Here is a 27,109-nt window from a genome sequence, read left to right on the forward strand (position 1 = left end):
CAATAATCCTCTCAGCAGTCCGAACTGTCCTTTGTAGTCTTCTGATGTCTGATTTCGTAGCTGAACCAAACCAGACAGTTATTGAAGTGCAGAGGACAGACTCAATGACTGCTGAGTAGAACTGTATCAGCAGCGCCTGTGGCAGGTTGAATTTCCTCAGCTGGCGAAGGAAGTACAACCTCTGCTGGGCCTTTTTCACAATGGAGTCAATGTGGGTCTCCCACTTCAGGTCCTGTGAGATGGTAGTGCCCAGGAACCTGAATGACTCCACTGCTGCCACAGTGCTGTTTAGAATGGTGAGGGGGGTCAGTGTTGGGTGCTCCTAAAGTCCACAATCATCTCCACCGTTTTGAGCATGTTCAGCTCAAGGTTGTTTTGACTGCACCAGACAGCCAGCTGTTTAACCTCCTAATGAAATCTGTATAGAGTGCAACAGTGCTCACCCATTTTTTCAACCGTCTTAGTTCCAGAAGCATTTCTCCCCATTCATTTTTTCCAGTGAGTTCTAAGCCATGATCCACACCAACCACCCACAACAAATCACAACATTTCAAACATTGTCTTTAAGCAAAATGTAACAGTAATGCTTTATTAACATTTTCTAAACAAAGCCTTCCACAGTATAAAGATAGAAATGCACTAAAATAGCACCAATTCAAGTAACATCAATATGGAATGCCCAATTCCCAATGTGCTCCAAGTCCTCGTGGTGGCGTAGTGACTCGCCTCAATCCAGGTGGCGGAGGACGAATCTCAGTTGCCTCTGCGTCTGAGACCGTCAATCCGCGCATTTTATCACGTGGCTAGTTGAGCGCGTTACCGCAGAGACGTAGCATGCGTGGAAGCGTCACGCTATTCTCTGTGGCATCCACGCACAACTCACCATGCGCCCCACTGAGAGCGAGAACCACATTCTGGCGACCACGAAGAGGTTACCCCATGTGACTCTACACTCCCTAGCAACAGGGCCAATTTGGTTGCTTAGGAGACCTGGCTGGAGTCACTCAGTACGCCCTGGATTCGAACTCCCGACTCCAGGGGTGGTAGTCAGCGTCTTTACTCGCTGAGCTACCCAGGCCCCCCATGCTATTGTTTTGATTTAGCATTTACATTGAAATGTTACATTTTAATAGGCTAAAAGGAATGCGTTCAACAGCATATTATCCATTTTTTCTGTGGTATGGAGAGTAACAAAATTTTACTGGTATCGGTTTCGAATACTGAAATGTAGATATTATGAGAACACTATAAAATATATTGCAAAATATGAAAATATATGTAAATACACAAGAGGGTAGGGAGCTCAACTTGTTTGTGTCATTCGCAGTATGTCATGGAAGTGCTTGGTCGCTGCTGAGCTCTTTGCTGAGATCCTCTCATTGGTTTTTTATTTCTCTACTGGATCATGGATAGTGTAGTTCTTCACTAAGAATGCCGCTATTAACAAAATATTTCTAAATTTAAGTTGAACGCGGACTGACGGCTTCAACAGAAGCATACACCACTGATTAACAACCTCAGAGCTCACATTAGGTCTATACGTTTTTTAAGTTATTGTTAATAATCAATTCTGCTTTGTGGAAATAATTAATTGTATTTTTATTTCCAGAACCAGACTGTTGCGATCAATTTGTATTTTGGTGCAAATTAATTTGTCACTTTGCAGAAGCTGAAGTAACATGTTTGCCGATGCCAACATGGACGGGTTTGTGTGATGCCCTCTACATCGAAAACCATTCATTTGATCCAATACAGTTCATGATAATATTAATGCACTTTAAGGTTTTATTTTTTTTAGAACATTTTTGTTTACTTTTACAGGATTTTTTTATTTTGGTCCCGTGTTGGGTCGCAACTTGATTTGCAATGCAAAAGCAGCGTCCTGGAGCAAGACCAGTTAAAAAAACACTGGGCTAGAGAGCAAGTCCTATTTTCCAGGCAGGGCTGCTGTCGGAGGAGTAATTAAGGTAATTCAAGCATCTAACCAGTTTATTGTTGAAAAAGGCTAAACCAGAATGGCTAGTAGGCAGTGCAAAGAGACGTTTTAAAATTTGTACAACTTCAAATCCTCTCCAGAGGAGTCTGCATTTAAAAACAACTACCCGTTCACTGTACCATCAAATTAAAACTGGATCAGAGCTTGACAATAATATCAGAAACAATGCCCTATAAGTACCAACTGGGAAGCTAGATATGAAAGTGGGAAGAACTGAAAGCCTGTTGAGATTTCTCCCTTGCAAGCCAGCATTATTCCAGTTCTGACTTTTGAAACAATCCAAAATATTTTATTCTTACAGAAAGATGTGCAGGTAACAGAGTGCGTAGGAGCTCAGTTATAAGTCAGGATTTAAGAAAGGCCTGGGAAATTATCTCCAACTGAGAATGAAGACTGTGAGACTCAAGTAGACACTAGAGCCTTAGGTACTCAACCTACTGCTTGCAAGCCACATGGGACTTTTTACCAACAGCGCTGTTGCTATAAGTCTCACCGTTTCCCCAAAATCATCCTCTGGCAAGTTTTCGCCTGAGGCTTGAAAGTTGAAATACGAGGCCCTAGATAATGGCTAAGCAATCAGAATAAACATTTAATAAAAAATGTGGTAACCATACAAATGTGAGAAAAAAAATCAGATATACGAGTATCAAACATTTAGTGGAGAGCAGACACTTGAATTTTTCATGTTGAATGGTGTGGCAAAGTGTATACATCATCTTTGTAATGGCATAATCTCACAATTTAAAACCATGAAACCACGCACCAAACATCCAGTGTATGTTGAGAGGGCATGTTTACAATATCACACTTGCAAAACAAACAAATTGTTAACTTGGCTCCTGAACTGACTAAGATTCTAGAGGCATGTTTTCAAATATAGGGGAGACTGGGGCTGGTTGTCACACTTTTTTCCTCAATTAATATTTCTAAGTGTAGGTTTATTTTTTATAATGTCAATTTCCGCATAGCCACATAGACCTTTACTTAAAAAAATTTTTTTTTTATATTTATTTACACTATATGGGGCTAGTTGTCACAAAGGAACTTACCACTAAAGCAGTGATGTAGCTTTCATTTAAAACTTGGGGGGAGACGGGGGAATGTGTCCCCACCGTCACAACCATCAAAACTAAATCTATGCCTCTCATTAAATCTACACCTACATTAAACATCCTATTATAGACATTTAAGCAAAATGTAAAAAGTAAAACATTTATGAAGCACGAATGATTTATCTAACCAACAAAAATGGAAAATGTACCGTACAAAAACACCAAACATATATTCATAGCATAGTTTATCGTTGCCTGAATGTATGCCAGTGTGGTTTAATTATATTCACTTGTTTACCCAAGAGATACATAAAAAAATATATACAATAGTGAAAATTTGCTTTGGAGGGCAGAATTTTACAAATATTCTAATTAAAGGAGCACTCAAATTTTTCCTCATTTAAAGAGTTTTATTCCTAAAGAAATTAATTTTAATTTTGAAACATATGTTTAAAATCATGAGCACTCACAGTCATATTAGTTACCTTATGAAAGCTGTTTTATTCTACATGGAGAGGGTCCACTCATGGGAGCAGCCAAGATAGGATCACATGACCAACCACATACTACTCGCTTAATCTAATTAACTGCCCTGTTATTGGACCCTTTACTCATGAATTAAGTTAATTATGGCTGACTGTGAATAGTGAATTTTTATAATGGCATTAGTAACTGAAAACTATTGCATTTGAATGATGCTGCATCTACACCACTACGTGTCAGTGTAAGTCCAAGACGACAAATTCCAAAAATTACTGAGTGCACCTGTGTGACAACTCTAGCCCAGGTCTCCTCCTATTTGCCTATACTCCAATGCATACTACTTCCCCACTTCCCCACAAAGGAATCTGTACATAAAACACAATCCATCACAGATATGATAACACTGACATCCTCATGCGTACCTTTTGTATGTGGGTTCATGTCAGACAAAGACGGCGCCAAAACATACACATGTCAAGTCTGGAGAATGTAAATACAGCTTCTGAAACCAAACACCACCCCTACAACACCTTCAAAAAAACATGTCAGAGATTACATTGTTCCACGGTGATGTGCACAATAGTCGTTCTGTTTGTTTAACACAGATCCTCCATGCCAGAGTGTTTTAAATTCACACTTCAGTTGTGAGGGAGCGTGGGGTGTTGTAAAAACAGCTGTGTCGGGGGCTGACTGCCCTACTGAGACACCAAGACTCTTCTTGAATCTCTGTCAGAGGTGATGAGACACCTTCAATGATACGAGAGGTGCAGGAGAAGTATGCGTGTACCGATTCAGAAGCTCTTTCATTTAATCCTTGTTCCATAAACCCTGCCGTGAAGAACTGTCACTTTCCTTTGCACAACGTTTTGTTCAAAGTTTGATCTAGGAAAACAAAAAACAGAAGAAGCACAAAAGAGGCATCTAACGTGCCTTTAACGTCATGTTATCATTCAACGCAGAACTTCAACTTGAGCATTACCAACAACAGGCCATTCTCTGAACTGATGTTAACTGATGTTTGAGATCCAGGAAACAGCTGTCACACCTGAAATCTTTCCAAGAAGTGTCTATATCCAATCTTATTGCACCTGCATTGTGATGCGGAAACTAGAAAATGATGAGCACAGCTCACTAAGACAAGTCTGGAATTATACTGGTTAAATTCAGACAGCTATACTGACCTGTGATTTGCCTTTGCAGGGCAGTATACACAAAACAAAAATAGGTAAATGGACAAAAAGACAACCTGGTCTTATAGAATCACGTAACTATACTGTCATTTTTTTATTTGTATTTTTTTTTTACATATCGCGCAGTGTCCTGGTGAACACTATGAATAAACACAAGAGGCGCTTAAACAACGACTTTTATTCCCTTTCAAATGAAGAGTAAATGGCAGATTATCAGTTCATAATCACTTTCCGCACCGTTTCTCACACAATGCTATCTTATGACATCGAAACACTTTTACTAAAGCGCATGACTTGGATACATTTTGGTGTTTATTCAAACGCGATTAAATTGTCCAATAGCTCAACTGAAAAAGTGTTGCAAAGGACCGGGTACGAGTATGGAAGAGCACGCAAGACATGAGTTGTAAGTATTATAGAAGCACTAGAAATTGACATGTTTGCTTCAGCAATTGCGTTTTTCATCTCACATTTGCTTTTTTGACTAGGTTTAAGGTTCAGGGTAGGGAGCAGGGCTAGGTCTAGGGTTAAGGTTAGTTTTTGATCAATTTTGATCGTTTCGCCATCAGTCCAGGGGCGGAGTGCCCTTTGATTGTTTTCCTGTCAGTCAGTGCGGGGACATTAAAAGTTTCGAGCACCCCAGACCTAGCCATGGTATGGATGTCGTTTTGTAGATTTAAAATTCGATAGAGCATTAACCTTAAAAAACCTCATCTGTTTGTGAGAAAATGTACTCGCTTTAAGCGCCACTCAGTGGACACTTCACTGCAAATATGCCGTGATACGTTTAATGAGCCACATAATATCATTTTGGAAAAATGCCACCACAGTCACGTAATTGTCATGTGAACCAGCTGCAAAAAGACCCCATAAAGGTTATTGCAGTTACCACAGGTATTGTAAGCCCTTTGTCAGATTCGAGGAAAGATGCATTAGGAAAAATGTGTTTTGTGTCTAGTTTACCAGTTCCCAGATGAAAGATTCTGACATCTCATCTCTTCAACAAATGTGTTTGGTAAACAAGGATGCATGCCTTGGCTTTTTTGCTGTTCTTTAAAACGTAATGAGGCCTATATTGCACCACTCAATAAATGTCAGCAGTTAAAGGCTTAGAGTCTAAAAACAGGACACAAATTTTCCCAAAAAAAGCCCAACAGGCAACAGAGCTGTTTCTTGAAAAGCAACCACATCCCAGCCACAAATCAATGAGCTAAAGGGGTCTTCATTGTCTTGATTAGACTTTTCGCAGCACTTTATTTGGAACAGATGATAATTAGGTGCTTTGCTTCTGAGCTCTTGCGTCTTGGCGAAAAAATGAGGTGAGAAAACGCAAGAGGGATTTTGAATGTGTGACTTCTGGCGTTCTTGTAAACAGACTCCACTGAACCCTGACGTAAACGCTGTCTAATTGAGTCTTCAGCACAAAGAATGGCCTATTCATTCGTGATAAAGGCTCAAAGGCAGTCATTTGAGAGCTGCTATCCAGTATGTCGTGATGGACATTTAGGCAAGAAGTTGACGGCTAGACAGGAGTTATAGGCGAAGGTCAGTATCTGAAGGCCGATGATTAAAGGGATAGTTCCCCCAAAAATGAAAATTCTGTCATCATTTACTCATCCTTATATCATTCCAACTGAATGAATTTCTTTCCCCTGCGAACCACAAAAGGATAAAGAGCAAAGAGAACATAAAAGCACTATACAAGTAACATGAAAGTCCACAAAACTCATGATTTACACTGATCAGCCACATTTTAAAACCACCTGCCTAATATCGTGTAGGTCCCCCTCGTGCCACCAAAACAGCTCTGACCCATCGAGGCATGGACTCCACAAGGCCTCTGAAGGTGTCCTGTGGTATCCGGCACCAAGACGTTAGCAGCAGATCCTATAAGTCCTGTAAGTTGCGAGGTGGGGCCTCCATGGATCGGACTTGTTGGTCCAGCACATCCCACAGATGCTAAATTGGATTGAGATCGGGGGAATTTGGAGGCCAAGTCAACACCTTGAACTCTTTGTCATGTTCCTCAAACCATTCCTGAACAATTTTTGCAGTGTGGAAGGGTGCATTTTCACGATGCCTCCGGCGGCCTGCCTTCTTCCCACAGTACATCCTGCTGCCATCTCTTCCCCAGGTAAACAACGCACACGCACCCAGCCGTCCACATTATCTAAAAGAAACCGTGATTCATCAGACCAGGCCACCATCTTCCATTGCTCCATGGTCCAGTTCTGACGCTCACGTGCCCATTGTAGGTGCTTTCAGCGGTGGACAGGGGTCAGCATGTGCACTCTGACCTCTTATTTTTGGGCTACAGTAGCTCTTCTGGGGTATCGGACCAGACGGGCTAGACTTCGCTCCCTACACGCGCCTATGACCTTGTCGCCAGTTTACCGGTTGTCCTTCCTTGGACCACTTTTGGTAGGTAGTAAACACTGCATACTGGGAACAACCCACAAGACCTGCCGTTTTGGAGATGCTCTGACCCAGTCGTCTAGCCAACAAAATTTGGCCCTTGTCAAAGTCGCTCATATCTTTACGCTTGCCCCTTTTTCCTGCTTCCAATGAATGAAATTCAAGAACTGACTGTTCACATGCTGCCTAATATATCCCACCCCTTGACAGGTGCCATTGTAACGAGATAATAAATGTTATTCACTTCACCTGTCAGTGGTTTTAATGTTGTGGCTGATCAATGTATATTCCAAGTTTTCGGAAGCCATTCAATAGTTTTGTATGAGGTACAGATGCAAATTTAAGTCATTATTCTCTGAAAATTTTGACAATAGTACTACTGGCGTGTTTATGAGAGAAGCTTGTTCACACTAGCTTGCACTTAAACTTTGCACAGTAACCGCGAGAACTTTTAAGGTGGAGTTTTACACAAAGTTTAAGCACAAGTAATGTAAACAAGCTTCTCTTTTGAACATGCCAGTAAAGCCAGAGCACATATCAAGGTTATAAGTGATTAATGACTTAAAGTCTGTTCCTCACACAAAGCTATTGTATGGCTTCAGAAGATTTGGAATATAAAGCACAAGTCATGTGGACTACTTTTAGAATACTTAAATAGTGATTTTGCATCCTTTGGCTTGACATCTACAGACACCATTCATTGCCACTGAATAGGGAAAAGAAGGTATGGAACAACATGAGTGTGAGTAAATAAATGACAATTTTAATTTTGGGTGAACTATTACTTTAACTACAGATGGAAAACACTAAATAAAAAAGTGATGGGAGGAAAGAATGCAACTAACACGTTTAATTTACCGATATGTTCTGCCTGATACGCTGTATTATTCAGAATAAAAATAGAATAACAAAGCATGAAAATTAACAAGGACATTCTAAAGGCTGAAAACAAGAGTGAAAGAAATGCTCATTTTACACTGTTACCAGGCTGTAAATAATAACACCAGCATAAATTAAATTAAACATCAGCATACATTGGTGCCCAAGCCCTGCATAAGTATAGATTTTGTATTGGAATGAGAAAAGTAACAAGAATGAATACTCATTAAGTGGCATTTTGCAAATAAAAAAGTACTGCTGTAAGGCACCTTAAATTCATGACTCAAACATTTTAGCAATTATTAACATTAATTTAAGGCTCTCTCGAGTGTGGACTATATTGGAACCCCTATTGAGTGTAAAAAGTGCTGAGAAATCTCCAAGGGGGACCAACACAAAATGCAAGCCAGCCTTGACAGCAATATTTAATTGGTATTGATTAACTGAAATGACCTAACTGAAGAAATGGGTTCAATTAATCAAACTGAACGAAACGTCGGCTCCTGAAAGGGTAAGTGCCATTTCTGCCTGGAACACATTTGAAAATAATGTGGAACCTTTGTCTTCCCTTCTTTGGTGAATCCACATCTAGATTTACGCAGGTTTTACATTTACATAGGTTTGATTTCTGACAACGAACAAGGCTTTGAAAAGTGGAAGCAACATTTAGAAAACAATGATTCCTCGATTCACCCATGTTAAATTTAGTTAAGGGGTTACTGTGCAACAATACAGCAACAACCTCAGGTTAGCGTCTGTCAGCAGGAGGTCATAAATCCCTTGACCGTCTGGACTCCCTTCTGAGTTAATGGCTCTGAGAACTGAAAAACCAGATAAAACTTGTTACAAAAAAAAAAAATTCTCACTGGGCCAGGCTCTTGCGGTCTCATCAAGTGACCAATGAGCTTCTTTTACTGAAGAACTGACAAAACGCTATGTTGATCTGATCCCAATACTTTGCCACTTACCTTATTTTGACATCAGATCACTGTTTTACTTTGGAATTATGCTTTAAAAATGGACAAAGAGGTACAAAAGCTTATTTACGGTTCTATTATAAATAATTTCCATTGAACATTGATTGGATCTGTTGAACACAGTACAGGTGCGCTGAAGCGACTGAAGCGCTGAATGCAGACTAGGCCTATATTTTAAAACGCAGTCTTTCAAGGTTTAGTTATCATGCAAGGTCATAATGTGATTTCAATCTTAATTCGATCAATCATGCAGCATTAATGGACATTATAACGATGTCTCAGATGTCAGAATCTGCAAGTTTCAAAGCATTTTGGATGGTTTCCCTCATCATGTAGCCTAAATGCAAGTGCAATTTTCACAACTGTCATGTCCATTTACAGCGTTTCTGTTTTTTCACATTAACGTGAGCACTTGAAAGAAAAAAAAAATATTACATGTTCATAGGAGTGCCTACACTTCTACATATTCTGACTTATTATTTCTGGATTGTGCATTTGAATTTGAGTTTTTACAAAGTGTTTTACTAATTCATTATAAATAAACCATTGGGACCCACTTTATATTAGGTGGCCTTAATTACTATGTACTTAACCATTTGATACAATGTACTTATTATGCACATACAGTGGTGTGAAAAAGTGTTTGCCCCCTTCCTGATTTCTTATTTTTTTGCATGTTTGTCACACTTAAATGTTTCAGATCATCAAACAAGTTGAAATATTAGTCAAAGATAACACAAGTAAACACAAAATGCAGTTTTTAAATGAAGGTTGTTATTATTAAGGGAAAAAAAAATCTAAACCTACATGGCCCTGGGTGAAAAAGTGATTGCCCCCTAAACCTAATAACTGGTTGGGCCACCCTTAGCAGCAACAACTGCAATCAAGCGTTTGCGATAACTTGCAATGAGTTTTTACAGCGCTGTGGAGGCATTTTGGCCCACTCATCTTTGCAGAATTGTTGTAATTCAGCCACATTGGAGGGTTTTCGAGCATGAACTGCCTTTTTAAGGTCATGCCACAGCATCTCAATAAAAGTCTTCATTTTTTTTTTCTTGCTGGTGTGTTTTGGATCATTGTCCTGCTGCAGAACCCAAGTTCGCTTCAGCTTGAGGTCACGAACAGATGGCCGGACATTCTCCTTCAGGATTTTTTGGTAGACAGCAGAATTCATGGTTCCATTTATCACAGCAAGTCTTCCAGGTCCTGAAGCAGCAAAACAGCCCCAGACCATCACACTACCACCACCGTATTTTACTGTTGGTATGATGTTCTTTTTCTGAAATGCGGTGTTACTTTTACGTCAGATGTAATGGGACACACACCTTACAAAAAGTTCAACTTTTGTCTCGTCAGTCCACAGAGTATTTTCCCAAAAGTCTTGGGGATCATCAAGATGTTTTCTGGCAAAAATGAGACGAGCCTTAATGTTCTTTTTGCTCAGCAGTGGTTTTCGTCTTGGAACTCTGCCATGCAGGCCATTTTTGCCCAGTCTCTTTCTTATGGTGGAGTCATGAACACTGACCTTAACTGAGGCAAGTGAGGCCTGCAGTTCTTTGGATGTTGTTGTGGGGTCTTTTGTGACCTCTTGGATGAGTCGTCGCTGCGCTTTTGGGGTAATTTTGGTCGGCCAGCCACTCTTGGGAAGGTTCACCACTGTTCCATGTTTTCGCCATTTGTGGATAATGGCTCTCACTGTGGTTCTCTGGAGTCCCAAAGCTTTAGAAATGGCTTTATAACCTTTTCCAGACTGATAGATCTCAATTACTTTCTTTCTCATTTGTTCCTGAATTTCTTTGGATCTCGGCATGATGTCTAGCTTTTGAAGATCTTTTGGTCTACTTCACTTTGTCAGGCAGGTCCTGTTTAAGTGATTTCTTGATTGAGAACAGGTGTGGCAGTAATCATGCCTGGGTGTGGCTAGAGAAATTGAACTCAGGTGTGATAAACCACAGTTAAGTTATGTTTTAACAGATGGGGCAAACACTTTTTCACACAGGGCCATGTAGGTTTGGATTTTGTTTTCCCTTAATAATAACAACCTTCATTTAAAAACTGCATTTTGTGTTTACTTGTGTTATCTTTGACTAATATTTCAACTTGTTTGATGATCTGAAACATTTAAGTGTGACAAACATGCAAAAAAAATAAGAAAGCAGGAAGGGGGCAAACACTTTTTCACACCACTGTATATGATGTTGCATTGTAATTACATTTAAAGTACTTGCATTTAATCACATTTGTAGTTACACTGTTAACTTTACCCCTAACCCTAACCCAACCCTTACCCCAAAACCTAACTCTAACCCCTAATCCTAACCCTACCCTTGCTCTTAAACCTACCCGTACCTCATACTCAGTAGCAGCAAATGTGGGAATTTTGCAGAACAACATGTAGTTACACAGTAAATACATAGTCTTGTATGTATTTAATGTTAGTACATAGTAGTTAAGGCCACCCAATATAAAGTGACCGACCACTGTTTTTTCATACCGGCGCTTACATGCTTCTTACCAATATGCCAATAGTTTTAATCTGGTCAATAATTGGCCAATAAATATCGGCAGCCGATACATCGGTGAATCCCTACTTTTTACTGGGGTTCTCCTACACAAAAATGACTAATAAAATCAGAAAGCGGAGGCAGAACAATCAGTTTTTGTTGATTTTCACATATTTTTTTTTAAATAACTGAAAGCTGCATATGGACATCAGCATTCTATGGAACGACGTTCTAAGCGTTCTAATACACAAAAGGTACAGTATACACAATTCACAAGGTTACTCCATGAATCACATCCTAAATCACTCTATCACAATTGTTTATGTTCACACGGTAGTCCTGTTGTTATTTCAACAAGCGCCACGTGACAGGGAATTGGAGAGAGAGTCGGAGGGAGTCAGAAAGTCCGTCACCCCTCCACCATTCTGAATCGGAAAGTGTGTCTACCGATTGAAGAGGGCAAAATCTCCGCAATACAGTCAGTAAGTGTAACACCCCCGGCCTAAATCGAGTTGTTTGGAGTGTGACGTCAGCTTAAGAGGGCAGTTCTTGACCAGAATAAACTGCAATGTGGACCAGACATTTGCCTATAGTCAAAGTCTGGCTACTTTATACTAAGCATGCAGCATGTGTATTTGAGGAGTCATTTAAGAAGCCATTCAATCATTTGACTGTCCCTTTGAAAGTTTTGGAGGCTTTAATTTCTCCGCTGATTCTGGTGACCTCACCTCCTCTATGGCCCTCTGCTGCCATAAACCATGGTTTATGTTATGGCAGGTAGCTGCCAAAACAGGCAGACACATCCGGAATGTGCCTCCCTTGTAATCAGCTCCTTCCCACATAAACACACTGGAGTCCCTTAGTGCTCAACAGGGCCAGTGTTGACAGGGGAAATTAATTCATATTCAAGGCACTATCGCCATCCACGATTCCCAGGTGGCCCCTGGGGCTTCTCTCTGCTCTGTAGTGGTGACAGTGACTAGGTCTTTCTCTTGATCTCAACAAACTGCATAATAGACACCCTAGCAATGCAATCCACCCACAGACTGCCCTCAATTTAGACTGCACTCTGGAGGAGGCGGCTTGCAAAATGTGGGTGGTAGAGTCTTAAACGTCCAAATATTTAGCTTAACTGGCTCCCGAAGAAATCGGATAATTGTAAAATTCAAATTCTTACCTTTATATGAATGGAGTGTGTCGAATTACCAAAGACTTCAGTCGCCAAGCCAATCTTCCAAAAGGGAACAGGATTCTTTAATCTAGCCAATCCGATAGCACCTCTATAGAATGCTCAGTTTCCTCCACAAGAAGTCCACAAAAAATATATATATAATCCTTCAAAACAGTGATACAGACATGGAAACCAACATATCCTGAAACAACTAGGTGTGGGTAAAAAACATTGGGCAGAAACTGGGCATAGGTACTTGAGATATTATTGACAGATGGCTACATTGACTCAGAAAATTTGTTGATGTCTCTAATAAGAACTTGATGTGGGGATCATGTTTAGTCCACAAATGTGGACGGGCCCAACATGGAACCTTAAGACATGTTCACTAGTCTCTGAAGCAGAGTCAGAGTCTGCAGTCTTCTGTCGTGAGTCCAAGTCAAGTCTCACGCCTTTCAAGACCAAGTCTAAGTCAAGTCTCAAGTCTTAGGGGCTGTTCAGTCTGAACGTCTTGCCCAAAAAACATCTAGATGCAGAACAACAAACAGAACAGAACATAGGTGGCCCAAGACAAACAATTTAAGTTATTTTTACCTGGAAATGGCATCTAAAAACATAGCAAAGCAAGACGAGGTGCAATGTTCAAATATGTCCGTCTAAAGCATGCTTACAAAGAAGAACAATTGAAAAACAGGCCAGATGGATGCAAGTTCGGTATGAACAGCCCCTAACAATGTGTCCATACAAGATGCAATGCGATAAAGCGGAATGCGATGAAAGGCATCTCATATAGTGACAAATTAAAAAGCATCTCTTCCAGCGACAAATGACAGAACATTCTGGTAATTGCTTGGTTTCTATTTTTGATGCTGCATTAAACATCAAATATATAAATTCTGACTGGGTTGTGCTGTGTCATGCAAAATTACCAAGTTTTTTAAGGTTAAGTCACAATTCCAAATCAGACACGATGCGGTATTGCGTCACGCGATAAAAGTTTTTATATTAAACCAGTCGCAATTGCGATAAGCAGCATGACATTCTGTCGATCGCCACTTCAAAAGACTGCTTCTTATAACTTTATGTTAAGCATCAAACATTGTCTGACTGTATTGTGCTGCATCTACTTAGCAACACCTTAAATTATTTACTTTAATTGGGGCAAGACCATAAAAAGTTTAAGCATTAAACCGGTTGATTTTTGCCCATACCCTAATTTCGTGTTGCATGTAAACACCTTCACTGGCGTTCTTACTGGTATAACAATGTGCGCAAGTGATTTGCACATGCCTGTTTATGTTTTGATGTCAAAGGCAGAGAATAATCTGATGATTTCAAATCTCATGTAAACACGGGTTCCTTACGTTGTCGATTTTCTTGAATAAACTGATTTTTGATAGTCATCAGCATGTTGCTGTGCATGCTCAGTGGCACAACATTCAGACAAAATATATGTCCTTGTAGAATGAATGACTTTTGTTGTTCACAAGTTTCCAATTTGGAGTCCAAGTCAAGTCTTTTAACATATTAAGTGCAACTTTAGACCGAGTCTCAGACTTGAGTTTCCTGATCTCTGGTCAGGAGTTTTTCTGGCTAGCACTTACACATCAGAACACCATGTTTTTCTTTGTGTGGGAAGGCAGGAAATGCTGACTTGGGTCTTATGCACCTCAAAATATCTGTGCAAGTAATCTGGTAAAGTTAGGATACAACAATTCAAGAGTCAGTGCTAAGAGCAGCACAGGAGGACTGCGGCTAATACACTTTCTCCAACAGATGCAGACTATGACAATCCCTAAACAATGGAGCTTGTCTTCACTCCATGGGTTACTTGACAATTGAAAGATGGCAGGAGCGTTGAAGCGATGGAGGATTCATAACAAACAGCAGGACATATACATGCCTCTGTGTTCTTAGTCTCTCTTTCAGTCTCTCTGTTAGCGCTCTGAGATTCAGCACTTGAAAACACATTAGAGGGAGGCGTGTGTGGGCGCGTGCTGACAGATAGAGCTGCTATAGTAAAAGCACAAGCTGGTACCAAATAAAAGCAACATTCTCTAGTGTATGGCAGTGCACATAAGTGCCTGTGTTCAGTATGCAATACTCAACAACACTTGTGAGTTTTTCTCAGAACCGTCAGTTTCTCTAAAGCCTAATGTTCTGTTGAGATTGACTGAACGTGTAAAAATAATAACAGTTTTTTTTTTTAAATCAAAAGGGATAGTTCACTCTGAAATTAAAATTCTGTCATCAGTGGGCCTCACACTGAATGGTGACAGAGACTAACACACTGCCTAACATCTCCTTCTGTGTTTCATTAAAGAATGTAAGTCTAAGAGTTTGAAGCAACACAAGTATTTTTCATCAAAATATGTTCTTGTGTCTTCACCGCACGTCACAGACAATCATTTCTACTTTTTCGGGGGTTCATCTCTGAAATTGAGTTTGATGCAAATGTGAACAGAGCAATACGTTCACTATAGTCCATTTGAGACTGCACTCAACTGAAAAACATCCCCTAAAAGCCTCAAAATAACCTCAGAATGCAAATGGAAGATGAATCAGTCATTATTTTGTGAGAGAATGGAATCATGTGAATCTCCTTTGACCCTGGCTATGCTGCAAAGTGCAGTTACTTATGGATTATGCATTGAATATGCCATGTGGGTGAACTATTATGCCAAACAGAGAGAGGATGCTCAAGCCTACATACATATTAAAGTTGTATTGAATGAAAATTGTCATAATTTACCTACATAATTACAACAAAATCTTATTTTAGTGTAAAATCCTCTTACAGGGTTATTGGATAACTTTACACTGATATGGTTGGTAAGCGATTTTAACCACACTAAAATCATGTTAAGATGTCCAACGTTTGCATCTTGTGGCAACACTTTTGAACTGGCCTCACTCACTTCCATTGTACGTGCCTTACTGTGGCAGCAATTTGTTTTTAATAAACGAGGGCCAATTTGAGCTCAATCTAAAGCATTTGTGGCATAATGTTGATTGCCACAAAAACATAATTTTGACTCTTCCCTCCTTTTCTTCAAAAAAAGTTTGCAGTGAGGAATGGGGCCAATGGAAGTGAATGGGGCCAATTTTTGGAGAGTTTTACGGCAGAAATGTGATGCTATAATTTTATAAAAGCACTTAAATTAACTCTTCTATTTGAGCTGTAAAGTTGTTTATATCGTCATTTTAGGGTTTGTAGCGCTACGTCGTCATGGCAACAAAATTGGATATACGAAGTTGGTGTAACGAAGTTCAATGGAAAGGAGGATGCAAGAACCGGTTTGACAATATAAATAATTATTTAATAATAAACTTAAACAAAAAGACAACCACAAACACATGCCGGGCAGCTGCCCGTAACACTCTCTCTCTTGAACTGCCGACTCCGGCCGTCTTTATCCCCTTCGAGGGCTTGATTAGCCTGATTAGGGGCCGGGTGTGCAGCATCACACTCCTCCCTCCTTTCCTTCAGGCCGGGGAGCCCCCGGCATGAACAACAACAACAACAAAAAAAAAAAAGAGAGGGAAAGGCCAACACGGAGCGACAGCGGGAGAGAGAGAGGAGAGAGAGAGAAAAAAACGTACTCGCCAGTTCTCTGACGTGCCGTCGTCCGGTCCTCGACCACACCACCCTCTGGCGGACGACAGCCGCTCCTCCCAGGGCGGACCGGAGCGAGTCCTCCGACCCCTGGCGGACGGAACGCCCCGCCGCGTTTCGGTGGCCGGTAGGGAACTCCTCCGCCCCTGGTAGCGGCTCCACTGCTCCAGGCAGCCGGCAGCAACTCCTTTGGCTGCTCCTTTGGGTGGATGGAAGTGGCGAGGACTCCAAAACAGCGCATCCCTCTCCTTCCCAGGTTGCGGCACCAATGTAACGAAGTTCAATGGAAAGGAGGCGGCGAGAACCGGCTTGACAATATAAATAATAATTTAATAATAAACAAACAAAAAGACAACCACAAACACATGCCGGGCAGCTGCCCGTAACTCTCTCTCTCTCTTTTTATATGACCTCAAACCTAATAGATATGGACTAAACATGACAAAACAAAAATAATTATCTACCTATTTTCTTGAGAACAAACTCCCTTACATTTGATTTAGTTGTTTCTCGCAAACTGGAATTGCATATAGTTTTTTGACTCAAGTAAATTTTTCTCTCAAGAACGCCGGTCGATGTGGATTGTTTAAATGAAAGGGATTTCTCTTTCTCTCCACAGAGCGCACTCATCTGTCTGTGTGCTGTGATTCGCATCTCGCTCATTCCTGGTGAAGAACAGCTGCCTGCTGTTCGAGCTAGTTAAGATCCCAGAGCACTGCAACCGAGAGCACACAACATGAGACAGGGGTGAATACTTAACAGTCAGAAACCCATTCCTGCTCTAATGGCAACGTCTGCTTAGGAAAACGGTCCGTAACTGATTTTGGATTTCTTATTCCACATTTAAGATGATGTCCTTCAATCATAGGCTTTGTTGCTGCATTAATTGTTGAAATAATATCAGTTCTTCCCTAGTCACTGTATGAAGTAGCTAGCTTCAGTTGAAAATGAAATCACAACAACCAAGCTAATGACGCAAACCTGCCGTGCAGTAAAACAAATGTTTAAACCAGAGATGATATATCTTTAAACAAGTGTTTATGTGTTTAGTTTCAAATTGAAAATGAATTAAAATGACACAGTATCACAGGATGGTACTGGTGAAGAGTTGTGTTCCACATGTATGTGGTTACCACATGTAACTCTTAACCTTCAGTGGGGTTGACGGCCACAGGTAAACTCTCCCAGTCCAGGGTCCATGATGGGCAAGGGTGAGGAGAGAAAACAGCATCTATCCCATTGTCCTGAGGGACACAAAACATAAAAAACAAGTTACCATTGAGTACTGTCATAAGCCCCCAGGACCTGAACAGGAAACACAGAATTTTAACAGTTAATTTTATGGTTACATCTCTTCTGCAGAAAGCACGTGAGACAAGATTCCTATTAAATCAGGAAATAAAGTTACAGAGCAGTTCAGGCTTGACAATCCCACTTTTGAAACCCTTTCAGACATTTATGCTTCCTTTTAGCCAAGAATATTTGACATTTCCTCAGTCAGAAGTGTCTAAGCAAAGTGGCCTTCAGGAGTGTGCAATATGTGTGCAATTACAATTATTCTTCATTGGGAGTACATGGTAAGAAATGAATGGAAATAAATGAATGGAAAGTGATGTAATTCTCAACACTGATCTGGACCGGGGGGCCTGGATAGCTCAGCGAGTAAAGACGCTGACTACCACCCCTGGAGTCGTGAGTTCGAATCCAGGGCGTGCTGAGTGACTCCAGCCAGGTCTCCTAAGCAACTAAATTGGCCCGGTTGCTAGGGAGGGTAGAGTCACATGGGGTAACCTCCTCGTGGTCGCTATAATGTGGTTCGCTCTCGGTGGGGCACATGGTGAGTTGTGCGTGGATGAAGCAGAGAATAGCATGAAGCCTCCACACACGCTATGTCTCTGCAGTAACGCGCTCAACAAGTCACGTGATAAGATGTGCGCATTGACAGTCTCAGGCACGGAGGCAACTGAGATTCGTCCTCCGCCACCCGGATTGAGGTGAGTCACTACGCCACCACGAGGACTTAGAGCGCATTGGGAATTGGGCATTCCAAACGGGAGAAAAAGGGGAGGGAAAAAAAAAACATTGATTTGGACCTTCGAGAGGCTTCTTATATAACAAAGCATGTAAAAACTTCAAAGTACAAAGAAGTGAACGGGACTTAAGTTTCAAGGTAAGGGATGGAAAAACCAGGGGTGTGGTGTCCTTGTTGTGGAGGAAGTATAGAAGGTAAAGTAAGTCCAGAGGTGTGTCAACATTAGGAGGTGACCCATCTGGACCTCAGGAACACCATGTGCATTAACTGGGCGTATCTGTAGATTTATGATGGGACGCAACAAGCACCAGGTGTTTAAACAATTGGAGGGGAGGAGGTTCTGTTGCCAAACCACTGCATAAAAGTAGAAAATGCATCAGAACCGTCACCTACCACTATTCGCACATGCTGAGCTGGTATTCTCATGCGGGAAGTGCAGGTTCAATTCTGGCCTCCATCAGGTACACAAAGCAGAGCTATAATAGAATGTTCTAGATCTGTACGTTTCAATCCACAAAAATTAGACTAGTACGATTTCTGTCGGACAAAAGCGTTTATATGACATTATAAAAAGATGAATTATTGGATTAGTCTGACTCAGATGGAACTTCTAAAGTGCATGTAAATGTACTGACTGATTTAGGACATGCCAGTGTGATTAGCAGTGGTTCTTGTTGTTAAACAGTAACTCTTTACTGTGTATCTCTGTTTGCTGCCCTGCCATTACTAATTCAGGCTAGCCATAAGGTCTAGCCCTACAAAATGTGATTTGCTTTAAAGCAACAAACCACCAGGCAACAGCTGCAGAGCAGACCTTAAGCTGAAAGCATGCAGCCTGGAAATCCCTTCAGACTGCAATGCATTAAGAGTGTGTGTTGAGCTCCAGCTCATTCACACACCAAGTTGATATCTACTTGTGTGACGAGAAATATCAAATTTATAGTAGCTGAATGCCAGAGGTGGCAAGCACCAAACACATGCACACACACACACAAGAAAGCTGGGAATAAAGTTCTGCAACAGCCCTGAGAACCTGCAAGATGGCAGCTGTGCATGTATCATCTGCTGGAGACTCAGCTGTAGCACTATAGTTCGGAGCAAAATGAAAAGAGAGCATTGTTACTCTGTTGGCATCTCCTACGAGGGCTCTCCTACAGCAGAAGAGTATGAGACCACTGTGATAGGAAACTGTGAGACTCTAATCGGCACTATATTCATTGGAATTCAAACCATGGCTTGTAAGGCTTGTAAGGGTCTTTACTGACAGTGTTGTGGCTCAAAAATCGTTATTTAGAAAGTCTTCATCTGAGGCTTGTCAGCTGTAATAACAACTTTCAGTACCATTGCAAGTCACTTGAGCATAATGTACCCCTAGTCTTAGTAATGGCCAGTCAAGGAGAATTAACATTACACTTGCCGTTTACACCCGGTATTATGAAGTGTAATCGGCACTATAATCACTGGAATTCAAACCATGGCTTGTAAGGCTTGTAAGGGTCTTTACTGACAGTGTTGTGTCTCAAAAATCATTATTTAGAAAGTTTTCATCTGAGGCTTGTCAGCTGTAATAACAACTTTCAGTGCCATTACAAGTCACATGAGCATAACGTACCCCTAGTCTTAGTAATGGCCAATCAAGGAGAATTAACCTTACACTTGCCATTTACACCTGGTGTTATGAAGTGTTTTGGGCATTCAATTTGAAATGGGATGATGTGAAAGACAAGGGTAAACAGAGTCTAAAATATTTTGAGATTTGTCCATTTCAACCACATTCAGAGGTGGTCGAAAGTGGTCGAAAACGCATGTGACCAACATTGGGCTTGTAGTGTAAACGCATCTATTCAAATGTGCTCGAACAGCAGCAAAGCACTGCCTGCTTACCTGTCAATTAACCGCAGCGCTAAAACAAGGGTTTAAGCTTTGCCGGTTACATAGGGTTTTGGAATAGGTGCATTTTTGGGCTGCCGCCTGCAATTTTTCACACTCAAATTTAAAAGCTCACCACTTACACATAATGTGGACTAATTGCCAAATATTGGTCTAATTTTTCAGAAAACCCTCCAAATAAAAAAAAGACTCCAATTATTCATTAATAATATTGTATATGTTTAAAGTCTTATGATGAATAGAATTTTCCTTTTTTTTTTGTCCTAATTTATATGCAAGTAATTCTGGTTCTGTTTACTCTGTCTCCCTCTGAAAAGTCTTATTTTATTCCACTAGATGGCAGCAAGTACTGGAAAAAATTTTTTTCCCTCTATCACCTCCCATCACAAAATGCAGATCTTAATTGTAGGTGGTGGTCCTCCATAGACATTCAGTCTAATTTTCAGTTTATGCACCACCCCCATCGTTTCATTGAATATCTCGGCCTCCGAGTGGACTAGAAGCGCAGTCTGGGTGTTATTACATACACCTTAGCCAAATACATTAAAACTCAGTTTTTCACAATTCCTGACATTTAATCGTAGAAACCATTCCCTGTCAGTCAGTTAGGATTACTACTTTATTTTAAGAATGTGAAATATAAGAATATTAGTAGAGAGAATGATTTATATCAGCTTTTATTCCTTTCGTCACCTTCCCAGTGGGTCAGAAGTTTACATACACTTTGTTAGTATTTGGTAGCATTCCCTTTAAATTGTTTAACTTGGGTCAAACTTTTTGGGTAGCCTTCCACAAGCTTCTCACAATAAGTTGCTGGAATTTTGGCCCATTCCTCCAGACAGAACTGGTGTAACTGAGTCAGGTTTATAGGCCTCCTTGCTCACACACGCTTTTTTAGTTCTGCCCACACATTTTCTATCGGACTGAGGTCAGGGCTTTGTGATGACCACTCAAATACCTTGACTTTGTTGTCCTTAAACCATTTTGCCACAACTTTGGAGGTATGCTTGGGGTCATTGTCCATTTGGAAGACCTATTTGTGACCGAGCTTCAACTTCCTGGTTGATGTCTTGAGATGTTGCTTCAATATATCCACATAATTTTCCTTCCACATGATGCCATCTATTTAATGCCATCTATCTAAGTGCACAGTCCCTCCACCCCCACAACATGATGCTGCCACCCCCATGCTTCACGGTTGGGATGGTGTTCTTCGGCTTGCAAGCCTCACCCTTTTTCCTCCAAATATAACGATGGTCATTATGACCAAAAAGTTCCATTTTTGTTTCATCAGACCAGAGGACATTTCTCCAAAAAGTCAGATCTTTGTCCCCATGTGCACTTGCAAACTGTAGTCTGGCTTTTTATGGCGGTTTTGGAGCAGTGACTTGCTGAGCAGCCTTTCAGGTTATGTTGATATAGGACTTGTTTTCCTGTGTATATAGATACTTGTCTACCTGTTTCCTCCAGCATCTTCACAATGTCCTTTGCTGTTGTTCTGGGATTGATCTGCATTTTTTGCATCAAACTACGTTCATCTCTAGGAGTCAGAATGCGCCTCCTTCCTGAGCGGTATGATGGCTGCGTGGTCCCATAGTGTTTATAATTGCGTACTATTGTTTGTACAGATGAATGTGGTACCTTCAGGCATTTGGAAATTGCTCCCAAGGATGAACCAGACTTGTGGAGGTCCACAATTTTTTTTCTGAGGTCTTGGCTGATTTCTATTGATTTTCCCATGATGTCAAGCAAAGAGGCACCGAGTTTGAAGATAGGCCTTAAAATACATCCACAGGTACACTTCCAGTTTAATACACCTTCTATCAGAAGCTAATTGGCTAATTGTCTAAAGGCTTGACATAATTTTCTGGAATTTTCCAAGCTGCTTAAAGGCACAGTTAACTTTGTGTATGTAAACTTCTGACCCACTGGAATTGTGATATAGTCAATTAAAAGTGAAAAAAATCTGTGTGTAAACAATTGCTGGAAAAATTACTTGTGTCATGTACAAAGCTGATGTCCTAAACAACTTGTAAAAACTATAGTTTGCTAATATTAAATCTGTGGAGTGGTTGAAAAATTAGTTTTAATGACTTCTACCTAAGTGTATGTACATTTCTGACTTCAACTGTGTAACATTTTATCATCCATAGTCGATAACATATATTACCAATGATTTGTTTAGCATGCTTTTTCTGCTGGACCACATATTTTGTTCTGGACATTTAAGATATAACATTGGATTATTCACACAAGCAAGCTCACAGACAAGTAAAAATCTTCTCATTTTGTAGAAAACTGCCAAAGGTAAGAGCAGATATAAAGTTTTTAGCTATTAGGGGCTCATAGCAGCAGTGATGGGCACATAGAGACGTTTGTATTTGATGTCTTACATAAATTATATTTCACTTTGTGATTCTTTTGGAAATCTTTCAAACTATGATATTATGGCAACAAAATAAACTGTACAGTCGTATTCCAAGTTCAAAATATTCCAACTTTTAAAGGGGTCATGATACGAGGAATAAAATGTTCCTGCAAAAAGAGCATTTGATATAACCAAGCTGCCAAATGACTCGTTCTTTACTTCCTCCACATTGTGGTAGACATTTGTATATGACCGCTTCCTCAGCAACACATCAATGCCCACTTTACCTTATCACTTCCCTAGCCCACCCAGCAGCAGTAAACAGTAAGATGGCAAGGAGAGAGCAGGTCAGTCAAGAGCAGAGAGCCAATCATAACAGTGTTCCTTTACTGTCAAGTCATTTGGCTGGATGATCAACAAACTTTGAAGCCATTTTTCCTAAGTGATGGTGTGGTTACTGTGTTTTTCCTTTGCAGAACAGCTCTGTTTGTTGTTGTCTTGTGGAAAACACCAGACACATACAGCAAGAATGTTGGAAGTTCTGCAACAGGCCTGAGAACTCTGCACAAGAATAGCTGAGCATTTATCACCTGCTGGAGAATCAACTGCAGCATTGTGGTCCTGGGCAGAGGAGAAGAGGGACCAATTTCTGTTACTCTGTTTGTCTCTCCTGTGGGGGCCGTACACCAGATGAGTGTGAGACCACAGAAGGCTCTTTACTCATTATTAGCACATTTCTGCACTGGGGTAACCGTGTTGCTGGAGTTGGTGGTGTGTTTAGATGCTGGGTAAATCAGCAGGGCTGTTATGGAAGAGGTGAAAGACTGAATAAGCAGCAGAAGAGTGCAGAGGAGGGTATGAGCTGAATCTGCAGGTTCCTCCAGGGAAGGAGAGCACAGTAATTATGTCTCAAGCTGAGCTTTCCATGAAACACAACCTTATAGGTGCATTATCTGGAATGGTGAGAAAATGAAAACAGACTAGCAGAAGTCTGAAACATGGGGGGCTGGGAGTAAACCAAGCAATTCACCATACAATGACAATAATATTAGAAGTCCTACAATATAAAGTTGGCTAGAAAAGTACAAACTAGTATAAGAATGCAGTGTAAGATTAACAGCCCTTACAAAAAAGGATGTGGTACCATGGTACAGAGATGGTATTGCATGGTATTGTTTCTTTGTAACTTTAACATATCATGGTGTTAAATGTCCACGTATAGTCTAGTGTTTACCACAGACCGTATTTTACTCATAAGTTGAAAACCCTCATTATAAAAACACATAGGAAAACAATTAAATTTTTTAGTATGTGTTCAACAAATCAATTTAAATTAGTGTCCGCCCGATATATATCAGTATCTGCGTACATTTTACCGATATGCTCAGATATGAAAACTTTTATTCAGAACATATAATGCAGAAAACAATGCTTTATAATTGGTGTCATTACGTAGTTTGTCCAGCAGAGCATGCTCCGACTCCACTGTTTACAGAGCTGACTCTGAACTGACGGTGGCTCTGCAGACAGGGCGTAGTTAGGTGGTGCTAAGTTGAGCGGTGTCTTCGCGGTATGTTGCTAACTAGTTTGTGAAATACATACTGGAAAGTTAATAAACAATGACCCCATCATTTTCCCTTTTCAATATAACTAATATAACGTTAACCCTGTCCCTGACAACCATGTCACTCATGTCTGTTTGCTGTTAGCCAGCTATAGTTTGTCAGTGCAGTCAGTAATGTAGCAGATTGAAAGTTAAACATCAAAGCATCTTTTTGCAGCTCAGTGCGGTGGTGGATTGTGTCTGTTGAGTGTTGATTTCACGCTATGCTGTTACCTAGTTGATGTGATGCAATGCTGGAAAGTAAATAAACAATGTCCATCTTTTGCTCTCCATGACAACGAGCTCATAGCTAACTAACTAACCATGTAGCTACTTTCATCCCTTGTCAACTGAGTGGAAGCTAATGTGTAAACAAATTCACCAAACTGTTTTGTTAAGGATTCACAGTTTGGTACCCCCTTCAACCGAACAATTCCAGTCGTTGCATTTATAAAATGTAATATTTGAAAGTATTGTTTTCCACCGTTGAAAGTTTCCCCTTAACTTCTATAGCAGAAAACCGTGTAACACCGCTGCGACTGTTTATCTCTTATCTCGGCAGGTGTAAATGCTTATTGTTTTACAACCTGCCAATAATTGACTGGCAGTATTAAAATAGTCAGCATTTGACTGATACTAAACAGTACTGATGTTTATTTAGCTATTTATTTTATTTGAATTTATTCTTTATTTTAATGGTCAGCAACTGACTGATACTGAACATACAGTACTGATATTTTTTAAGCTATTTATTGTATTTTTATTTATTCTTTATTTTCTCAGTGTTCATTTCTAGAATTTGTTGACAATGTATAATAATAATGTCAAATATTCTTTGATAAAAATGTCTGTTTAAGAAAGCAGCCTCCTGAGTACCTTTGCATAGTCATATCGGTGCAAAATCTGTGAACAATCCACATAGAAAAAGTCATTCCAGCTCAAAAATTAACTATATCGGCCACCATATCGGTAATCTGTGAATTTTCCCTCTCTAAAATCGGTATGGTCTCAAAAATCCCATATCGGTCGGGCTCTAATTTAAATACTTGTAAATAGTACAAGTTATGCTTGTAAACAATAAACATGTTACAAAATATAATATATGCATTTAATATCATATTTGTTGATGGAATACATGGATTTGTTCATTTTTTAAAAGCTAAAATATGACCAATATGATGAAAAACTAATAAAATATAATTATTTAAATTAATATTCCCCAGTATAATTAACAGTATTGTCTGGGAGAGAATTTCTTTCACATGTAAGCAAAGTGGACATTATAACTAAAATATATCCATATGAATCAATAGCAAATCGAAATCAGAATTGAATCGGGAGCTTATAAAATCAGAATCGAATCAGGAAATCTGTATCAATACCCAGACCTAGTAGAAAATTAATCTTTTTGTCCATGTTGGTTTCACAACTTTTTGAAAAACCGTTATATTATTTTCTACAAAAAAAAAAAAAAAAAATGATCTAATGACTTCCAAAATGTCATGTAAAATTTCAGCTTTTAATGAGACTTTGATTTTTGATTTTATTTTACTGCCTCTGGACAGTTACACCTTATGACACTTTTTACTTTAAGTCCCAGAAAAAAATATCAAAATTACTTTAAACTCGGCAACTGAAAACATGTTTATCATAATAGTAATTGTTTTGTGTGAATTGCATTTGTAATGTATTTTTTAATCATTTAATAGATGTGGACAAAAATATGAGCATCATGTAACTGACCCTTATTTTTTTATTTTATTTTATTTTTTCTCCCCAATTTGGAATGCCCAATTCCCAATGCACTCTTAAGTCCTCGCCTCAATCCGGGTGCCGGAGAACATACCTCAGGTGCCTCCGTGTATGAGACTGTCAATCCGTGCATTTTTTCACGTGGCTTGTTGAGCACATTACCATGGAGACATAGTGCATGTGGAGGTTTCACGCTATTCTCTGCGGCATGAACACACAACTCACCACGCGCCCCACCGAGTGCGAGAACCACATTATAGTGACCACGAGGAGGTTACCCCATGTGACTCTACCCTCCCTAGCAACCAGGTCAATTTGGTTGCTTAGGAGACCTGGCTGGAGTCAGTCAGTGTCTTTACTCACTGAGCTACCCAGGCCCCTACTGTAATTGACCCTTATTATTGTTTTACAAAAAATACAACTTATTACAGGTAAGTCTACACACTTGACTGCCTTTCTCTAGAGCAAAAGGTTCTTTTTAGGTTTTAGATATAGAGCAGGGGTAGACTGGGAAGAGAAATCGGCCCTGGATTTTACATAGAAACCAGCCCAAAAGTTGTTTTGGGGGGGGGGGGGGGATTTATATATACACTGGCGGCCAAAAGTTTGGAATAATGTACAGATTTTGCTCTTATGGAAAGAAATTGGTACTTTTATTCACCAAAGTGGCATTCAACTGATCACATTGTAAAGTCAGGACATTAATAACGTGAAAAATTACTATAACAATTTGAAAAAAAAATTAAACTACTTCAAAGAGTTCTCATAAAAAAATCAATGACAGCTTTGCAGATCCTTGGCATTCTAGCTGTCAGTTTGTCCAGATACTCAGGTGACATTTCACCCCACACTTCCTGTAGCACTTGCCATAGATGTGTCTGTCTTATCGGGCACTTCTCACGCACCTTACAGTCTAACTGATCCCACAAAAGCTCAATGGGATTAAGTTCCATAACACTCTTTTCCAATTATCTGTTGTCCAATATCTGTTTCATTGCTCACTCTAACCTTTTCTTTTTGTTTTTCTGTTTCAAAAGTGGCTTTTTCTTTGCAATTCTTTGCAAATGTCTGCATCCCTGAGTCTTCTCTTTACTGTTGAACATGAAACTGGTGTTGAGCGTGTAGAATTCAATGAAGCTGTCAGCTGAGGATATGTGAGGTGTCTATTTCTCAAACTAGAG

At 40.0% G+C, this 27,109-nt stretch overlaps 1 protein-coding gene across 2 annotated transcripts in view; it reads right to left on the reverse strand.

Annotated features, from left to right (window-relative positions):
• Positions 1–27,109, reverse strand: part of gstcd (glutathione S-transferase, C-terminal domain containing) — a 77,605-nt gene that overhangs the window by 39,777 nt on the left and 10,719 nt on the right. For both annotated transcript variants that reach the window (XM_051703269.1, XM_051703268.1), the window contains exon 5: positions 17,434–17,527. In XM_051703269.1, the coding sequence (XP_051559229.1) occupies positions 17,434–17,527 (94 nt within the window). The remainder of the gene's footprint in view (positions 1–17,433; positions 17,528–27,109) is intronic.

Source organism: Myxocyprinus asiaticus, chromosome 7, assembly GCF_019703515.2.
Source record: "Myxocyprinus asiaticus isolate MX2 ecotype Aquarium Trade chromosome 7, UBuf_Myxa_2, whole genome shotgun sequence".
Taxonomy (NCBI): Eukaryota; Metazoa; Chordata; class Actinopteri; order Cypriniformes; family Catostomidae; genus Myxocyprinus; species Myxocyprinus asiaticus.